Raw genomic sequence first — 17655 nt, forward strand, 5'->3', positions numbered from 1 at the left:
GGCTTCAGAGATAACAGATAATGCCAATTACTGCGCGGGGCAGTGGTGACATTGAGAGGAAATCCCCTGCGGTAATGAGCAGGGAGGTGATTATTTCATTTTATTTTTATTTTGGTTGCGTTTCATTCTGTGTTTCTATTTTTTTATTTTTTTATTCCCTGACCGTGTTCAAGAGGGGTTAAGGCAGGTTCTTTATGAATATTGATAAATGACAATTATAAAGGCCCTTTCTGCTCGCCTTGCCCGGGGCTGTGCTTGTTTGAGCGGAGCCGGGGAGGGCTCTGCTGGATGGAGTGTCCGTGGTGTGTGCTGCCTGGGCACGGCCATGTGTCACTCGGGGGGCTGGGGACAGCAATAACTTGGGGACAGCAACAACAGCCTGCCTTGGCTCGGCCTCGTGTTCTTCCCTCCGTGCCGGCAGGGAAAGGCTCCCCACAAAACAGCGCTGCGAGACTTCACAGTGCTGCTGCCAGAATCTCCAGTATATTCCTGCAGGCAGGAGCTGCAGAGCACTGTCAGTAAGGGAAGCAGGCTTTTAGGGAGAAATCTGGGGTGTCTCTGAGAAATGGGGAGACCTGAAGAGTGCTAGCTGCCATGTTCTGCCATGTAGTGCCACCCTCCTCAGAACTCCTGCTCTGCCCTGCTTCATCCCTAAGGAGCGTGCTGGGGTGTTCTGCAGGGAGGGTCTGTGAAATACTGAAGACTGCAGCAGATGGGCACTTTGAAATCATGACTCAAGGCCTCCAGATGTGAAACTGGTCTAGAAACGGTGGAATTTAATAAGATTGTTTACTGGCTGTTTGTTTTGTTTTGTTTTTCTGGTACTTGAGTGTTCAAGTTTTCTTTCAGACCATCAGAAGTAAGAAAGGTGCATTTTTACCCTGTTGAAAGCTCACTATTCATTACCTGAATCAAGGAGTTTTAGTTCTGTGCTCAAGACTCACTGTAAAACAGTGAGGAATTTTCATATGCCTTGTGCAGAGAACCAGAGAAAAGCCATCAAATGCAGCAGCTGCAATGCCAAAGTTACCAGCTCAGCTAAAGTCAGGGAACATGTATTTTTGTAAGTTTTCTTCTTTATGTAAGCCACTGGAAACTCAAAAATGGCATAGTCTTACTGTAAGCATAACCAGGTAACATTTTCTGGGAAGTGTAGCAGTGGTGAACAGACCTGACAGGCTGTTCTGGCTTTGAAATACATTAATATATGCTCTGAGGAGAGGTTGGCAGGGAGAAACAATATATTTTAGTGGATCAATGGAAATAATTGTTTAAAAGCAAACAACGTTTTATGCATACAAACCCTTCCCCAGGCCTCCTGGTATGTTTATAGATGTTGTCCTTTTTCCTAGCTATAATTATACTTACTTGTTCTGCAGAATTCTGTGAAAACTTACTAAATTTCAGCATAGCAACCATGGCTATAAACCAAGAATCTTCTGTAGGTAGATGCAACTTACATGTTTGGATATTATTTGCAGAAGCAAGAGAAAATAAGATCAAAGGCTTTTTTTTTGCTCATGAAATTTAAGATAATGCTTCTCATGCTATTAATTGTTACTGATAAGTTATTTGCATCAAATCAGGCACTTTAAGAGGCATGCTGCAGAACAATTATTCTGTGGCCTGGCCCTTCTGGGAATTTGAGGTCAGTAAGAAAAGCATTTGCAAAGTAGCCAACAATTTGATTAGTACAAATGACCTGCAACTACTCCAATTAAGAGGTTTCTTGGGTTAGAAATCTGTGACCTACAATGAGTTGTCATAGAAACTGATACGAACGTTTCAGCTGAAACATCACTTTAAAATAATGGCTTCGTTTGTCATCCCATGCCAGGTGACAGCTCCTTTGAATCCAAGATCTAGAGTCTGTTCCTGCACCAGAATTCTTCTGGCAGCCCTGGGTGACAGGCAGAGCGTGTTTCTCCTGCAGTTGCTGCAGTACAGGTACAGGGATATTCTCAGAGCAGGAGGATGGAATGGAAAAGCACCGGAGCGAGCTAAAGGAACTGTCTGAACAGCATCTCTGGCTGTGACTAGCAAGCAGCGTGGCCAGTGTGGAAGTGGGAAGCTGGAACACATTCATGCCTATCTGTGCCTTTCATTTTCCATGCACCATCTCCAAGAATGGCGCCCATTTCCATGGAACAATTTTTTTCAGAGCTCTCTCTGCATCCATCTTATGCTGCAAGGAAATTGTAAAGCCTTTGTTGTAATTTGTGAAAGAGGGATGTTGCAGAGAGTCTGACAGCGTGTGCTTCCCCTGCCGCGGCTTGCTCCGTGGTTCCCTTTCATTCACATGCTTTCCCTTCAAAAGCCCACTGAATGCTGGCTCCAGAAGGTGACTTCTTGTGCTGCTGTCTTGGCTGAGGAGCTCTGGGAGTCCATGGCCACTATGGGTCAGGGTTACACTGACTTCTTCTGCAGTCCTGCGTTTCTCTTTCTCATTCCTTCTCAGCTTATGCAAGGCTCAATTGGAGGGTTTGCCGTGTTTGTCAGAAAAGAAGCTGCTTTCTTCTCTTCTGGTTTTCCAGCCATGTGATAAAGCCCCTACAGCTTTAGAGCCTTTAGAACAAGGAAAGGGTAATGAGTCCTCTGTTCACCTGCAGAGAGAGGAGTTGATGCAGTCGTGTAAGACATGGAGAGCCGGAGAGATCAGCTGGAATGGAACCAGATTAAATGCATTTACTCTGCGCTGTTCCATTAATGCCAAGTAATTACCACATACAGTGGGATTTTTGTTTTGTTTTGTTTTGTTTCATTTTGGGACAAGAGAATTCTTTTTCAAATGCGAGTGCATTAGACAGTCCAGTCTTCTGGGCTCTTAGGTAAATTATAACAAGCCTTCCCTATTCCCATATGTTTCTCTTCCTTCCCCCTGGCACTTGAAAAGCTGGCAATACAAAGATGGGAAATGCAAATGCAGAGAGGAAGTCTCTTTCCCAGTGGCAGCGTTGCTGGTTCTGCTGCTCTGGTGCAAACTCCTGGCCTGACTGCTATGCCCAGGATGCTGCCTCGGCCAATTCAAAGTGGCCCAAAGATGGGTATCAGAGAAATGCTCCAGCTAGAGGAAAATTTTCACTGGGACATGTAATTCTCTTGTGGGTGAATGTGCAAGTACTGCTGATCCCACTGGCACCCTGATCTCTGAAAGCAGTGCTGCCAAAATACAAAATTTGTGCTCAGGCTGCCATGAAATTTCTAGGCTAACCATCCGTACTGAGCACTAGAGACTGTCTTGAAAAAGGGATGGAGAAGAGTCAGAGACGCAAAACTGCGCTATCAAACTATTATTTTGGGAGTCAGGCAGCCATAAATGTAACAATTCTCCTCTCTGCTCAGTGAAGTGATAATTTCTATTGTGAAGAGCTGATAAGTTTTCTTAGTTTTATTTTGATGAGTATCTGGAGGAAAGGAAAAGAAAACTATTAAGGTCTGTTGCTACTCCAGTTTTACTTTCACACATACTATCCCAGTCCCACATATCCCCAGATCCCAACTTAAGGTTTTCAAAGTGCTCACTGGGAGCTAGGTCAGCACCTCTGCCTAAAGACCTCCATCAGACTGATCATTCACTCCATGTTTGGAATGTGGATGGTAGTACCCCCTTTTTCCTCTCTTTCTTGCAGTGACTCTCAAAAAAATCCATAATATACATGCCAGCTTACAGGAACCTCATTTTCCCACTTGATTCTCCGTAAAAACCCAGGCCTAAAGCTGTGTTGTGGATCCCAGCTGATGGGAAGACAGGATGACACAGGGAGAAGGGGAAAAAGAGAAGGGAGGGAGAAGGAGACAAGAAGGGAGAAGGAGACTTCAGGAATTAATATTGTCCCAATTTTAAAGGTGTTGTCCCTTCCCTTTCACTGCCTCTTAGTGGTCAGGAAGTGGGGCTTGTTCAAGATTCACACACATTGTGCTCCAGCTGGGGCCTGTGGCAGGTCTGCCAAGACTGGAAGCTCTCAGCCATGGAAAGAGAACATTTTTGCATTTCCTTTAGCTGCACCATGTTCCTGAAATAAGATATTTTGTTGTGAGTGTACATCTGGGCTTCTGGACATCCTGTGCTTAGGTTGTGCTCTATCTTGGTTGTTCCTGCTCTCTAAATGAGCCACACAATTTGAGGATAAGCAAAGGATTCAATTTTTAGGCACAAAAGTCATATGTCAGCAGTATGTCTGCTATAGACTGTATATATGAATCATACCATATCATACAGTGCACAAGCAGTGGAACAGGCACAGGCAGCAGCACCCTCAACTTCTATACCATGTCTATGTTCAGCAGTCAGCCAGGAGCAGTTGCCAAGACTGAAGGACAACTATAGCTGCTGAAAAACTGCACAGCAGGACACACACTCAGCTTGAGCTGTGGGGAGGTTTCTTGTTTCATAGCATCAAACAAGCAGTACTCACTTTACAGGGGCTGTTACCTGCCTCGGAGCACTGGTCCTCAGACAGGGGAACTGCAGCACACCTCCTCAGCTGGATAAGGTCTTACCATTAATGAAAGCAGTTGTAAGATGAGAACTGTCCCGAATGTCTGCTGGAGGAAGTATGAAATCACACACTACTGTCTCATTAGCATCCAGCTTTCCTCACTTGCCTTAGAACTGTGGGCTCTTCACTCCATTTTACTGCTGGAGCTGGAGTATGTTAAACTTTGGCAGGTGTTGATGATCTTGCCTTTGTCTGGTGCTGTCCTTGATGATGACATTCAGGGGTTCTTTTCCTGGCCATTAACTGGTCATTTGCTGCCTTTGGAACCTTTCCTTGTCACTCATCTCCTGCATTTTTGTCAACTAGTTATGACTATCTTGATGGTTATTATAGAGCTAATAAGTCTTCTGTCTCTGTTATCTCAAACCTTGAATTTCTATGAGAAATACAGATTGGATAAAGCACCTTTTGCATTTTCAGATGAAAATGTGCACAAATCTGAATCACAATTATTATCCACAAGCTTGTTTCCTCATTGTTAACAAGGCCATTGTAACATGCAGGGTTCATCATATTTATGCAAGATTGGAGACTAAATTTTAAAAAGCAGGAGAGAACAAATCATAGGTCTCAGTGGGGTGAATGACCAGTAAGTGCTTTGAATGTGTGCTGTTTTTTTGGGAGTCTCCTTTGGAAATAATTGTTACAGTCCCCAGGTATCCTATTACCATGTGCTCTGGTTTTACATAGAATTTACCTGCATTATTTACAAGTTGTCTCTAACCGATCATTCGTCTTCTCTTCAGATCAGAGGATCTAATTTCCAAGACATTGACATGTTGCTTATGTTGCTCTGAGAGGGAAGAGACTGTCTACCTTTACATTTTTGTAAGGGTAGAATTACACTTGCATGCATGAGGAGTGTTAGAGCAATGTTTTAAAAAGTGAAGAGGAAATGGCACAAAGATGAGCCTGCCTTCCTTCATTGGTGTCACTTGACTATTCTGACACCTGGTTCTTTTGCTGAGTTAGGTTTCTGGTCAGAATAACTGCTTTTAGTTGTAAGTTTTTGCAAGTGGGTGTTGTTTGCCTGACAGTCAGTGTTGTTGGATGTCCATTTCCCACAAGTTTGTGTTCTGCCTATCCACGGAGGCTGGCAGTCCTGCCTGTTTGAGTGCTGCTATTTAGACCTTTTATTATCAGAGTAATTTTGCCTACTCATAAGCAAAACCAAGAAAAGAGCTTTTTCTTTGATCTGCCTGAAATGCTTCTCTCATCTCTGTGACTTTCCAAGAACCGTAAATAAAAAGGGAAAAAAAAGGCACATGCATCACAAATTTTCTGCAAGATTTTTGTCTTTAGATATAAAATCAAGTGAATGTTATAGTTGTACAGGATCTCCTGAGTACTTAGATGCAGACATGGGTGCACAGTGGTTTTGGCTGTGAGCAGTGGAAATTAATAAATTTGTCAATGTATGATTTGGAGCAGGAGTTGCCATCATGAAGGTTGTGGTTGCCTGGCTCTTGCCACGTTGACAGGTAATAAGAGAATCAAGCTTTGATGGAAAGGAAGGAATCCTCTCTCCTTCTCACTGCTGACACCCTCAGTTAAAAGAGCTGCTGAGTTGAAGGAATTTTTCCATCAGAGCTAATTACCCCAAATTATTTCAAAGTCTTATGCCTGTGTAAATAACTCCTAAAAGGAGATTTTTGCAGTAGCATTTACATCAAGAAGGTTTTTTCTCTTTATATCATTTGTTTGTTTCCTCTTGTTGACAGAATATATTGATGGTGTTGCCTCCTACCTTAAGGAGCTGACATATGATAGAGTATACCAGCCCTAAATCCAGGCTGAAATTCTCCTCCTTCTATTTCCCTCAGTTTCTCCCTCATGTTGTGTTGGTTTCACTGGAAGTTGAAGATGTTCCTTTCCTGTCAGGACACTGCGGGCCTTCCATTCACCAGGAGAGGGCATCTGGGGTGGTCTAGAATACTGCAAGGATTGGATCTTGGATATGTGTGTTCTCCTGCCTGGGACAGGAAAACAAATTAAATTAATTAAAGTAAAACAGGTTGGATGCTATTCTGGATAAAAAGCAAATCATGGAGTGGGAAAGCTGTTATGGATAATTTAATTTACATTTTGATCCCTTCTTTACAGCCACAGGGACTTAAAACCAGAAAACCTACTGCTGGATGAAAAGAACAACATCCGGATAGCAGACTTCGGGATGGCATCGCTGCAGGTTGGGGACAGCTTGTTAGAAACCAGTTGTGGGTGAGTGTCTCAAAGCATATTACAAAACTGAGGGATAGATTCCAGACATAGAACTTATCTATAGAAAGGGTTTTAGTAAAGACCTGCAGTCCTATACACTGCACTGGTGTTTCCCAGCAAGACAGTAAATTTATATGGTGCATGTACTGTAGAAGAAGGCTGAAAAAAGGGGGATTTAGTGCTTTACAGTGCAAAGCAGGTCACTGCAGGTGTCACATACAGATATAAAAATCGAAGCTTTCAGGTTTGGCTTCATCTGCATATGCTGGTGTGTTTGCATTTACTGGCCATATAATTTTTGGAAACTGAAAGCAGAGGTTGACTGTTTTAAGAGGCTTTGAAAAAATATTAGAGGTAGAAAAATGTTCTTAAATGGAATTTGCATGTCCTCTGTATGCTGTCTGCTTGCATGCAGCTGTTCATATTCATGCTCAACACTGCTTCTGTCAGCTCCCATGCAGGAGTTACAGGGAGGAAGCAGGGTCCTTTGCAATGACAGGCAGGGCATGAATGCAGGTACAAAGAAGCCTGCCTGGAGGAATATTGTAGGGGCAGTATAAAGACATTTTCATGCAAATTCAGTCGCCTTCAGGCACCACTGGACCATGATCCCGATTCCCAGTGCCAAGGTGACTGTGCAGAGGTTGTGGCATTGAGCTGTAGCAAGGGCAGCAGCTGCATTGAGCTGCTGTAGCCTGGCACCACTACACCAGCTTTTAGCTGTGTTAATTTGTTTTAACAGCATGCACAGAAACCCGACAGTACCAGCAGATTTCCACTTCCTCCCATGCAGATTGATTTCTCTTGGCCATCGGTAGTGTGATTCTGATGACTTCAGCCCAGGCCCATCCTCAGCTCGTTACAGTTCATGGGTTTTTTTGGTGTCTTCTCTGCACCAAGGCAGTTCAAGGTAGTCTTGGAGCCATTGTGGTTCCCTCTAAAGCCCAGCCACTGCCTCTCAGTCCTAGCTTTTGCTTTTCAAGTCATGAATAATGGATAGCAAAAGTGTTTGAAGTTCATTATATGATAGAATGCTGGTTGGTGAGTAAACCAAGACCCACCAGTTCTTTCCTGTGCATGTCAAGTCAAGATCTGAGTTCTTAGCAGAACAGATGAAAAGCAAGGAGCTGTGATGCCAAGGTCAACTACAAGGACCTGCACTTGGGTAGGGAGACAGTCAGTATCATCAATGCAGGATGAGGGATTAAAGGAGCAGTGCTGCTGAAAGGGGCTTGGGGGTGCTGGTGGATGAAAGGCTGGATGTGACCCAGCAATGTGCACTTGCAGCCCAAAAAGCCAGACCTGTCCTGGGCTGCATCCAAAGCAGCATGGCCAGCAGGAAGAGGGAGGGGATGCTTCTGCTCTGCTGAGACCTGCGCTGCATCCAGCTTTGGGGATCCATAGCATAAGAAGGATATGAACCTGTCTGAGTGGGCCCAGAGGAGGCCATGAAGGTGGCTGGAGGGCTGTAACATCTTCCTTGTGAGGACAGACTGATAGAGTTGTGGTTATTCAGTCTAGAGAGAAAAGGCTCCAGAAGACCTTATTGCAAATTTTCAGTACTGAAAGGGGGACTATAAAACAGATGAAGACAGACTTTATGGCAGGACCTGTAGTGATGGGACAAGGGATAATTCTTTTAAGCTAAAACAAGGGTCAATGTGGATTAGATAAAAGGAAGAAGCTTTTTACATTGAGGGTGATAAAACGCTGAACAGGTTTCCCAGACAGGTGGTAGATTCCCCATCCCTGGAAACATTCAAGATCTGGTTGGATGGGGCTCTGAGAAACTTGATCTAGTTGAATGTATCCCTGCTCATTGCAGGGTCATTGGATTAGTTAAGTTTTAAAGATCACTTCCAATCCAAACCATTCTGTGATTCTGATTGCATCTGTTGATTGCAGCTTCTTTCAGACTTCCCCTCTAGATCAGGAAATGCAGTCCTCCCTGCAGTTGCCACAAAGCCTTTATACTCTCTAGAGAAAGTTGTTCCCCTTCCTTCCATGAGAAAAAAAAACCAGGAAGTATAAAAACCAACCCAGCCTCAATTGCCTTGTAGGATTTTTCATACTCCTCGGGAACCTCTCAGTAGGGTTCCTGCTCTTGTTAGCACCGAGCTCTGTTATCTGTATCTGGAGTCTCAAAGGGAGGCTTCCTTCCCATAAGCTGTGCTGGAATTCAAACCTGCATGCTTCAAGCAGATCCAGCTCCCACATTGTGGCCTTAAAATGCACTAATAAAGAAATCAATGGAACGGAAGAGATGTGCCTGTAATAAACAGAACACAGCAGCAATGCTATGATCTCCTGCCTTGCAGATGCATTTTAAGTGTGTTGCCAATCACTAGACCTCCATGTGAGCTATTACACCACTTCATTAATTCTCCTGGCATGCAGCCCAGCATGGCTGATACTGGTGTCGTGTGATCTCTTTGGTTTGGGGGGTGAAGGAAGGAAGGAAGGAAGGAATATATAACAATATGCCACACTGTTCACAGAGAAAAGTAATCCAGTTATGACTCCCTTTCCCTTGGAGCACATGCCGTAACCAGTCTCAGAGCTTTTCAAGGCAACAGTTTTACCTACCCATGCAGTTGGTACTTTCAGCCAGCATGAAAAGGAACAAAACAGAGTGAATCATGGCTGAGATATTGAGCTTTAATGAGATGCTGCTCCGTGCACCCATAAGTTAACTTCGAGAATGGCTTTTCCATACTGTGAACACTGATAATGAGATGAAACTGTAACATTTCCATTGACAGTCATGCAGGGAGTCTCCAGGTATTTCTGTCAGTCAGAGTGGGAGGCTCAGATGGGGTTGAGCTGTGTGATACAGCTAACTTTGTCAGTTCAGCGAAGCAGGGAGACTGCAGTCAAAAATTCTTTGCTATCACAAGTGAACTGCTAAGTTTAGTCCTAAGTTTGGGTAGTCTTCAGGTCACTGCAGAGTCTTGACTGGCATCATGAAGAGTAGCCTCATGTAGCCTGAGGTGTGATGTAATTGCATATCTCAGTCACTGTTTTCTGGGAGGTACTCCTTAGGCCTGCATGGTTTTCTGTAGCACTGATAGCACTGACAGACTACCTGGAGGACACAATAACAGTTCTGTGCAGATGTGTTTGTGTAGGAGGAGGCAAGGATGGACTTGCTGTTTCACTGACATAATTTGTCATTGACAGACTGCATGTTTGGCCTTGATTGTAATGAGTCCCCATTATAGAAATGTGTATTGTGTGAATCCTGCGTATGCGCAGTGCAGAGGAATATGCTGTAGTTCTTTTTAGTGTTTTTAGACCCTTAAGGGGAAGAGGAGCTGTGTATAAGCTCTGCAGGACTAATTCTGCTTATGGCAGAAATTGCTCTGCAAGGCAGTCTTACAGAGAGATGGTCCTTGAGATGCCAGAATAACACAGTGAGTCTCTGCATTCCTTCAGAAGCAGGGAGGGTCTGTCAGCTAGCAGCAGACAAGGAAGGAAGAGAAAGATGTGTTAGGCTGCTGCTTCTATTATTTTAGATTTCTTCAGCTCTTCTTCCTCTTCACCCATCCATGCAGAGACACTCCCCATCTCTTTCTCAGTGATTCTTCCTGGCATGCTGCCTTGCAGTGTTTCAGAACAGGAGAGGTTGTCCAATCCATCCTGGGTTGTCACTAGGCAAGAAGAGTGAGTGCCTTTTGGTTAAACCTCAGGTCTGAGACCCAGGTTATCTGAGCTTGATTTCTGTTTCTGTTGAAGACATCCATGGTGGTCTAGGACAAGATGCATTGCCCTTCTCTGCTTCAGTTCTCCATCTTAGCAAGTCATTGGTGTATCAGCAGACCTGTGGTGAGCAGATAATTCAGAGGGCAGATACACCTCCCTGTCCAAGCACCCTTTCTGATTTTAATTACATGACATGATGCTGCACATATTCTTTCTGCCTTATAATAAATGTGTACATATATCTAAAACTTATGCAGTCATTGTTAGGGTTGCACATTTAAGCTCTTCAATTTGGAAATGCCAGAATTATTGCTTTTTACCCCATCTCATCAAGAGCTTCCATTTCCAGCACTCCATTCCTATCTCCTTTCTGATTTGTAGCACAGTCTAGCTGACTTGTCCCATTCATTTCTGCTCCATATTTGGCCCAAATCCCAGATTGTTTTCTCTTTTTTACTAGGTTCCAGCTCTAGTTTCTGTTACCTGGTTGTGTGAGTCAGTTGCTGCCAGTCCTAGATCTACTTCATTAGTTTTGCACTCAGTTTGTTTTTAAATTTGGCACCATGTGGTAACTCCACCCACAGCAGCTCAGTTGCAGATTAATAAAATTACTCTGTGAAGTGTTGCTGCTGCAGGTAGGATTTTGATCCTAATGGTCTCGAGAGTTTCTGCTAGTAAATGCAAATTGCAATTTTCTAGTGAAATGCAATGTTTCTATGATATAATTTCTAGGGAATGCAAATTAATACTCAGGTTTTCCCTTTGCAGGGGAGGATACTGGAATTTTTTCTCTTTTTTTTTAATATGGAAAAGCGTTTACTTAAAATTAGACTTAGATAGTGGAAGTGCTTCAGCCCAATCACAGCATGCATGCATACAAATACATGAAACCAGTCTGAGACAGACAAAAAGCAAGGAAAATTGTTGTTAAATTGAAAGTAAGTTACAAGGAGCTTAAAATGAGGATTATAAAGAGAAATAACAGACAACGTTATTAATGACCATTGGTACCAGCATCACCTATAATAAATACATCACAAGGTATGTTAAAAGAGCTTGCATTTTGCAAAATCAATCTCTGAGAATTTAAGATGTGCTTTTCTTCAGCTTGACAGTGTAGCATTTACTCAGCCTGTGCACATTAGGATATGCCTATTAACTACGAGGTTGTACTGATTTTTTTTCAACAAATCTTTGCCTCATTTGATGATTGGATGGTGTGTTTTTGTGAGTAAACAGCTATTTAATGTTTGGGTTTTCCTCATCATTTATTTTATGGATCCATTTATAACTTCTACTCGCTGCATTCAGGCCTTGCTATGAATGCTAGGTAGGATTTCATCACTGTGTCTTAGGTTTCCAAGTATTAATTATACTGTTTTCATATTATGTTTGCCACATTGATCTGGTTATCTCCATTTTTATGAGGACACGGGATTCTGCAAAATGAAACTCAAAATTGTCAACCAGTTTTGAGTGTACAGTTTGATGCTCTTGGGGCCCAATACCTCAGGATACTTGGTGCTTGATAACAGTCCTTTACTGGGAGAGCACAGCGCCTACCAACTGCACCTGCCGCTCCACATGCTTGTAAATGCTGGAAATTAAACTTGGATGTGTAGCACTGTGATTCTGAAAACTGGGGAACATGCAACTCATAATTACCTGTGAACATCTCTGTTTAAGGCACCTGTTCATTTTCTGTCACAGAAGGATTCTCTGGCAGGCACAGTTTGATTCTCCCATGTGTTAATCAGCTGCATTCTTGCAAACTTGTCCTTATTGACACTAAAGTTCTCTCACATTGCTACTTCCCAACTTCAGTCACAAGTAGAAAAGAGGCATTAGCTACATGTTCAACTGACTTACCTGCAGAGCACAGTGTAACATTTTCAACATTTTTTTTGCCAGTTCTTAACTTTGGGTACCTAATTTGGTAATCTTTATGCCCTTTTAATACAAGGGTCTGGTTAATTTTTAAAATTAAAACCTCTTAAAGGTTCCATGATTTAAAAACATGAACTGATAATTAATGAATTGATTTGCAGATTCCCCAAAAATATAATTACACCTGAGGAATAAACAGCTGTAAGATGGCTGAGGGCTAGATGGTGAGTTTTCTCATGCAAACGTAAATGACTGAGTTGAAGCTTTAATGGCAATCTAGCCCTCAGCCTTAACTACACCTACTACCTTAATTACAGCCTTACCTGCAGCTCCTGCCTTCACTGCAGCCCTGAGTGCCTACTGCTGCTGGAGCCTTTCGTTAGTGTCCCCCTGCCTCTCTTTGCTCTGTGATCCGCGGCTGTCGCTTTCTCTCTCGGAATGCCCGGGTCCTTCTCCTGAATTCCCTTTATCTATTTTGCTACTCCTCTGATCTTTCCCTTCATCTCAGCCCTTTGCTACCCAGCATGGGGGGAAAGCAGAGGCAGCCTTTTGCTCTAGTGGGTAACTCCTGCCTCTGAAAGCCATCTTGGAGACAGTGATTAAGAGAAGGGAAAGAAGGACTCTAGAATCCAGCAACAGCAAAAACAGCCAGATGTGTGAGGATTTCTCTGCAGCTGTACCACGTCCTATATCAAGGTAACTTCATGCCTTGAAGAATAAATATAATAATAAAATAAAATAATAATAAAAACAGAGGAAAGGAGATTTCTTGTTCCTCCCTCTGCAGAAACTCTGCATCTGCCTGTGAGGTCTAAAGGATGGCCCTCAAAGCAGGTTTTCTTCTTCCCCAAATAATACCATCTTAAGGCATGGGACCAAAGACTGAGGTATGGACGCTCATCTTTACTGAGACGTGGGGACCCATCAGGCAGTGTAACACATTATTTGTCTCAATGTGGAGTAGGATCACACAGCTTTTCCTGTCATTCTTGGTCAACCAACCACTTTTCTGGCAAAGCAGTTACTGTGTGTTCCCAGATAAACCATATGTGCCCAATGGATTTGTGTGCGTGCAGTGCCGGTCTCTCTAATCCATGTAAAAAAACCTAACTCACAGGCACATCACATCTGCACTGAAGATATGGCCATGGTTGTCTCAGATCTACTGCAGCTGCGCAAGATCTTGATGTGCACAGATCAAGAACTACTTTTCTAGTTTCTCAGATGAAATTCAAAAAAGATACATCAAGAATACATACATTTCTTTCTGCATGTTTGACTTAACTGTCCCGAGCTGTCCTGGATTTCACCATTCCTCTCTTGTCTTATTTCCTCTTGTTTAAATCCCATGTAAATGCTCTAAGGTCCCCTAAGATCCTTAAGATTATTGTGTCCTAGAGTCACAACTGTGAATGACCATTCAGAGAGCCCTTCCTGCCCTGGGCAGACTAGCCTTGGAAAATCCCCATCACCCTGGAAATAAACAGTGCCAACATTGCTGCTTTTTTGCAGTGGTACCCGCAGGCAGCAACTCTTTCTTGATCTTGCTGAGCGATATATTTATTTGTTATCAAGGGCAGACTGGGGCTTTTGCTGTAGCAGAATGATGAGGAGGTGGCCTAGAGGAAGGGACAGGGAATGTTGCTCTTGACACATCTATATTGAATAATTAGTGATAAGAGCCAAAGAAATATTCATGACTCTGTAGAAAGATAAATAGATTTTTGATTAAATTTGAGTTTTGTCTTAACAGCAGTTGAAGTTGCTGTGTGATTGGTAGCATGGAAATGAGGTTTTTATGGATTCTGGCTGACTGGAGGATCCCTTTTAAAGCTGTTAGCCAAGATAATGCTGCAGATATCTAGCTAGTGTGTGCTGGCAAGAATTCAGAATGGCAATGCCAGAAACCTGTGCTCTCTGGGCAGTTGCAATGCAGCTGTTGAATGATTTAATCAATCCAACTTGTTCAAAGGATTTATTATAACATTTTCTCCACCCAGACTCTTAGACTTTTGCACGATTTCAGTGGTGCCTTTTAAGATCTATGGCACATTCCACTGCAGTTCAGCAGACTTCAGGAAGGAAAACACTTCAAGGACATTTGCTAGTGGGACACATAAATACCTATGTACATATCTTGAGTTCTTCACAACACTTACATTCTTTTTTTCAAGGATGGTAGCACAGGAAGCTTTCAAGGTGGTTGCACTGCTCAGCACCCACAGTTAAGAGTTCTGAAATCCTTGTTGGAGTCATAATATACAAATAAAAATTCAGGAACACTCTGCAAATTGAGATACTAACTCTTCCAGTGCACTTCAGTGCCATTGCCATCCAAAAAGGATTGTGTTGAACTGTACAGGATGCCATGCAGGATTTGACAAATCTGGCTAAAGTTTCTAGGTCAGCCACAGGCACCACCTGTAGTAGCCATTTAATGTACTCTGTGTGTTCATGACTCACACAGAGAGGCAGCTGTACCTTGCAGAACCTAAAATACATGTGAGAGTAAGAAATTCAAACATGCTAAGTGATGGGAGCTTGACAGTTACCTAGAATGTGTCTGCACTCCTTTTACCCCCCCATATATTTCCCAAACCTAATGTGATGTACAAAACATGTTAGAACCAGCCTTTCTGTTCTGAGGTGACTAAGCTGAGCAAATATCCTTGATCTATGCAAGTCTTGTACTCTTTTTGCTACCATGGGTTTTTCCCCAAATTCCAGTTGCATTACTATGTTCCCTGCAGTTCCCACACTGCCCTCCTTCAGTATTCTGTGAAAGCAGTTCAGCACTAGTGAGAGTTGTGCTTGTCAGGCCTGAGCTGTAGTCCCAGTGGTGGTGCTGCTCCTTACTTGTGCTTTGTGTGTGCCTTAGGGATGGCCTGTACCCTCTACTCCACTGTTAGATACAAGAAAAAGACAACATCACTAGTCAAGCATTCTCTCAAGAATAATTTGTCTTCTAAAAGCTTGCAAAATCATGTGTTAGTCCAGTGTTGTGACTTTTTGTGGTTTAGACTTTGAGGTTTTGGAAAGAATAGGCGTAGTGCAGGTCTTGGTTTGCCATAAAGAGGCAAATTCACAGGAAACAATGTATTTTGGAAGTTTGGGAGCTCGTTCATAACATTAAGCTATTCAGTTTCTCACTCTGGCCTCACTCTCTCTCTTGTAGTGTGAAAACTGCAGTCGCATTGCTCTTGCTTTAGTCAGAAGAGTAGACTCATGGTGAGGTTCTGGTCACCTTTTTTCAGACAGGCCAGCTGCAGCTTTTAAAAATGTTAAGTAACCTTGTCCATGTTTCCATGGCTGTCAGTACAGAGCTACACAGAGAGCCTGGGTAGTCTGTCCTACCCACTAGACACAAGACTGTTCTTTCTAGTCTTCCAATGAGCAGCTCCATCCAGCTCTCTGAGGGAGGTTCTGGCTTTCATTAGCTGTTTTGACTCTTGAACCAAGGTTTTTAAAATGTGGTCTAAACTAAGGCACTACTGAGCAACCAGACTGGTTAGAATACCTGTGAATAGCCCATCTCTTAAATGGGCCCAGGATTGGTGTTGTATTAAATATTGGATTAAGCTGCTGGATTCCACTTTTTCTGAAATTTGTGAGGGATCAACTGCATTTCTCTCTCCTCATTGAAGCTTTGCTGTCAAGGTAGCTGCACTCCCAAGTGTACCCTGAGTTTATTGTCATGCTCTGCCAAAAGCTGTGATACCAAATCAGGGCGTTCCGTGCCCATGGGATGATATTTTGCCACAAGATAATGTATTGTGTATGGAAATTCAATTAATGGGCTGTCTCACTGGGCATTAATATAGGATCCTAGCACAAAGCTAACCTCGCTGTGCTTCTGGTTTGCTCATTACTTTGTGAGACAGGTATTGCCCAGCCATGATTGCATTTGTCACACAAGAAACACATGCACAAATGAAGACAGGCTCAGGGACTGCTGGGAGGTGTCAGTATAAACAATAGCATGATTTGCACACGGGTTTCAGACAGTTTGCATCCCTTTTACTTGTCAAGTTACTTTAATGAAGGCTATAAAATAAATAGCCATGGCTATAATCTTTAGGAATTAAAATTATTACCTGGCAAGTTGAAGTAATTAACTCTTCTCAGCCAGGAATCAAACAAGAGATATATGGGTAGAAGGATGTGAAAAGAATATATTAACTCACCAGGTAATAGTGCTACTGTCCATCCCTTTTTGTTTTTTTAAAGAAAAAGAAAAGGCATATTGCAATCATGTATTGGCAGCTTTTGTGACCACTGGTGTAAATTAGAGTCATCTTAGCAGAAGAGACACCAGACGTGGTTTAGGGATGCATCTGTCTTTTTTCCTGTAAAAAGCTTTGCAATGTGGGTCCTCCTTTTAGTTAGATACAAGGCCAAGTGATGGGGTTAGAGAGCTGGAATTTTATACTCGCAGAATGTGCCTCGTCTTCCCTTTGTTCCTTGCTTTTAAGAAATTCATAGCAGGGCCATAGAGTTTTAAATTATGTTAGTTCTTGGCCATTTTCTGAGTTTGTCAGAAGTATGTTCTTGTTGAGGTAAGGAAAAATGTGCTGGTTTGCGCACTTGTATTCTGTATAAGCAAATCTATCATCATTCTGCTAAACAAAATGGAAATGCACATAACCATAAATACTGGGCTGTTACATGCTCATTTGACTGTATTTTATCTTTCAGATCACCACATTATGCTTGTCCTGAAGTCATCCGGGTAAGTTGGTTAATATTAGTGTACATAAATGCCTTTTTTGAAGCGTCCCTTGTTGCAAGTACACAGATAGATCCTCTGTACAAGAAATCTGCCCAAAGCAGAAGGAAAGAAAAGGACAAAAGAAACCTAAATAGAGTTTTGTTTGTTTGGGTCAGCCCTGAATCAAGCCACATTGGGAAATAATTGTTATTCTCACAGTACTTTTGCACCATGTGATCAGACAGAAGTACAGGAGCCTGACTTAATTTGATCTTTTGACCCAAGGGACATAGTCCCCTCAGCTTTCCTGTCTCTGATGTAGCTGTCATCTCAGTAAAAAAGCTGGGGTTGACTGTCAGTGTTGTTGGTTTCCACTAAACAATATTTTTCCCCTCTGCTTTCCCTTTGTCCTCTGAAAATAATTATCCAAGATTTCAGTGCCCAGGATTGCCCTCTTCCAAAGCATGTCTCTACTGTAAAGTCAAACAGGAAGCCCACAGGAGAGGCTGGCCAGACAACACTATGAGTTTGCAAATAGCATGGCTGGTGACAAGCTCCCTGAAGAACCAGGGCAAAGAAACACACCTTCTAGATGTCCTTAATGCACCTGTTACTCTGTTTAAATGCCAGATAATTTGT

At 42.8% G+C, this 17655-nt stretch overlaps 1 protein-coding gene across 10 annotated transcripts in view; it reads left to right on the top strand.

The window, feature by feature from the left end:
- BRSK2 (BR serine/threonine kinase 2) overlaps window positions 1–17655 on the top strand; it is a 304523-nt gene that overhangs the window by 214813 nt on the left and 72055 nt on the right. For all 10 annotated transcript variants that reach the window (XM_031055776.1, XM_005419517.2, XM_005419518.2 and 7 more), the window contains exons 5-6: window positions 6603–6719; window positions 17004–17037. In XM_031055776.1, the coding sequence (XP_030911636.1) occupies window positions 6603–6719; window positions 17004–17037 (151 nt within the window). The remainder of the gene's footprint in view (window positions 1–6602; window positions 6720–17003; window positions 17038–17655) is intronic.

The sequence above is a fragment of the Geospiza fortis genome, unplaced genomic scaffold, assembly GCF_000277835.1.
Source record: "Geospiza fortis unplaced genomic scaffold, GeoFor_1.0 scaffold66, whole genome shotgun sequence".
NCBI classification, from domain to species: domain Eukaryota; kingdom Metazoa; phylum Chordata; class Aves; order Passeriformes; family Thraupidae; genus Geospiza; species Geospiza fortis.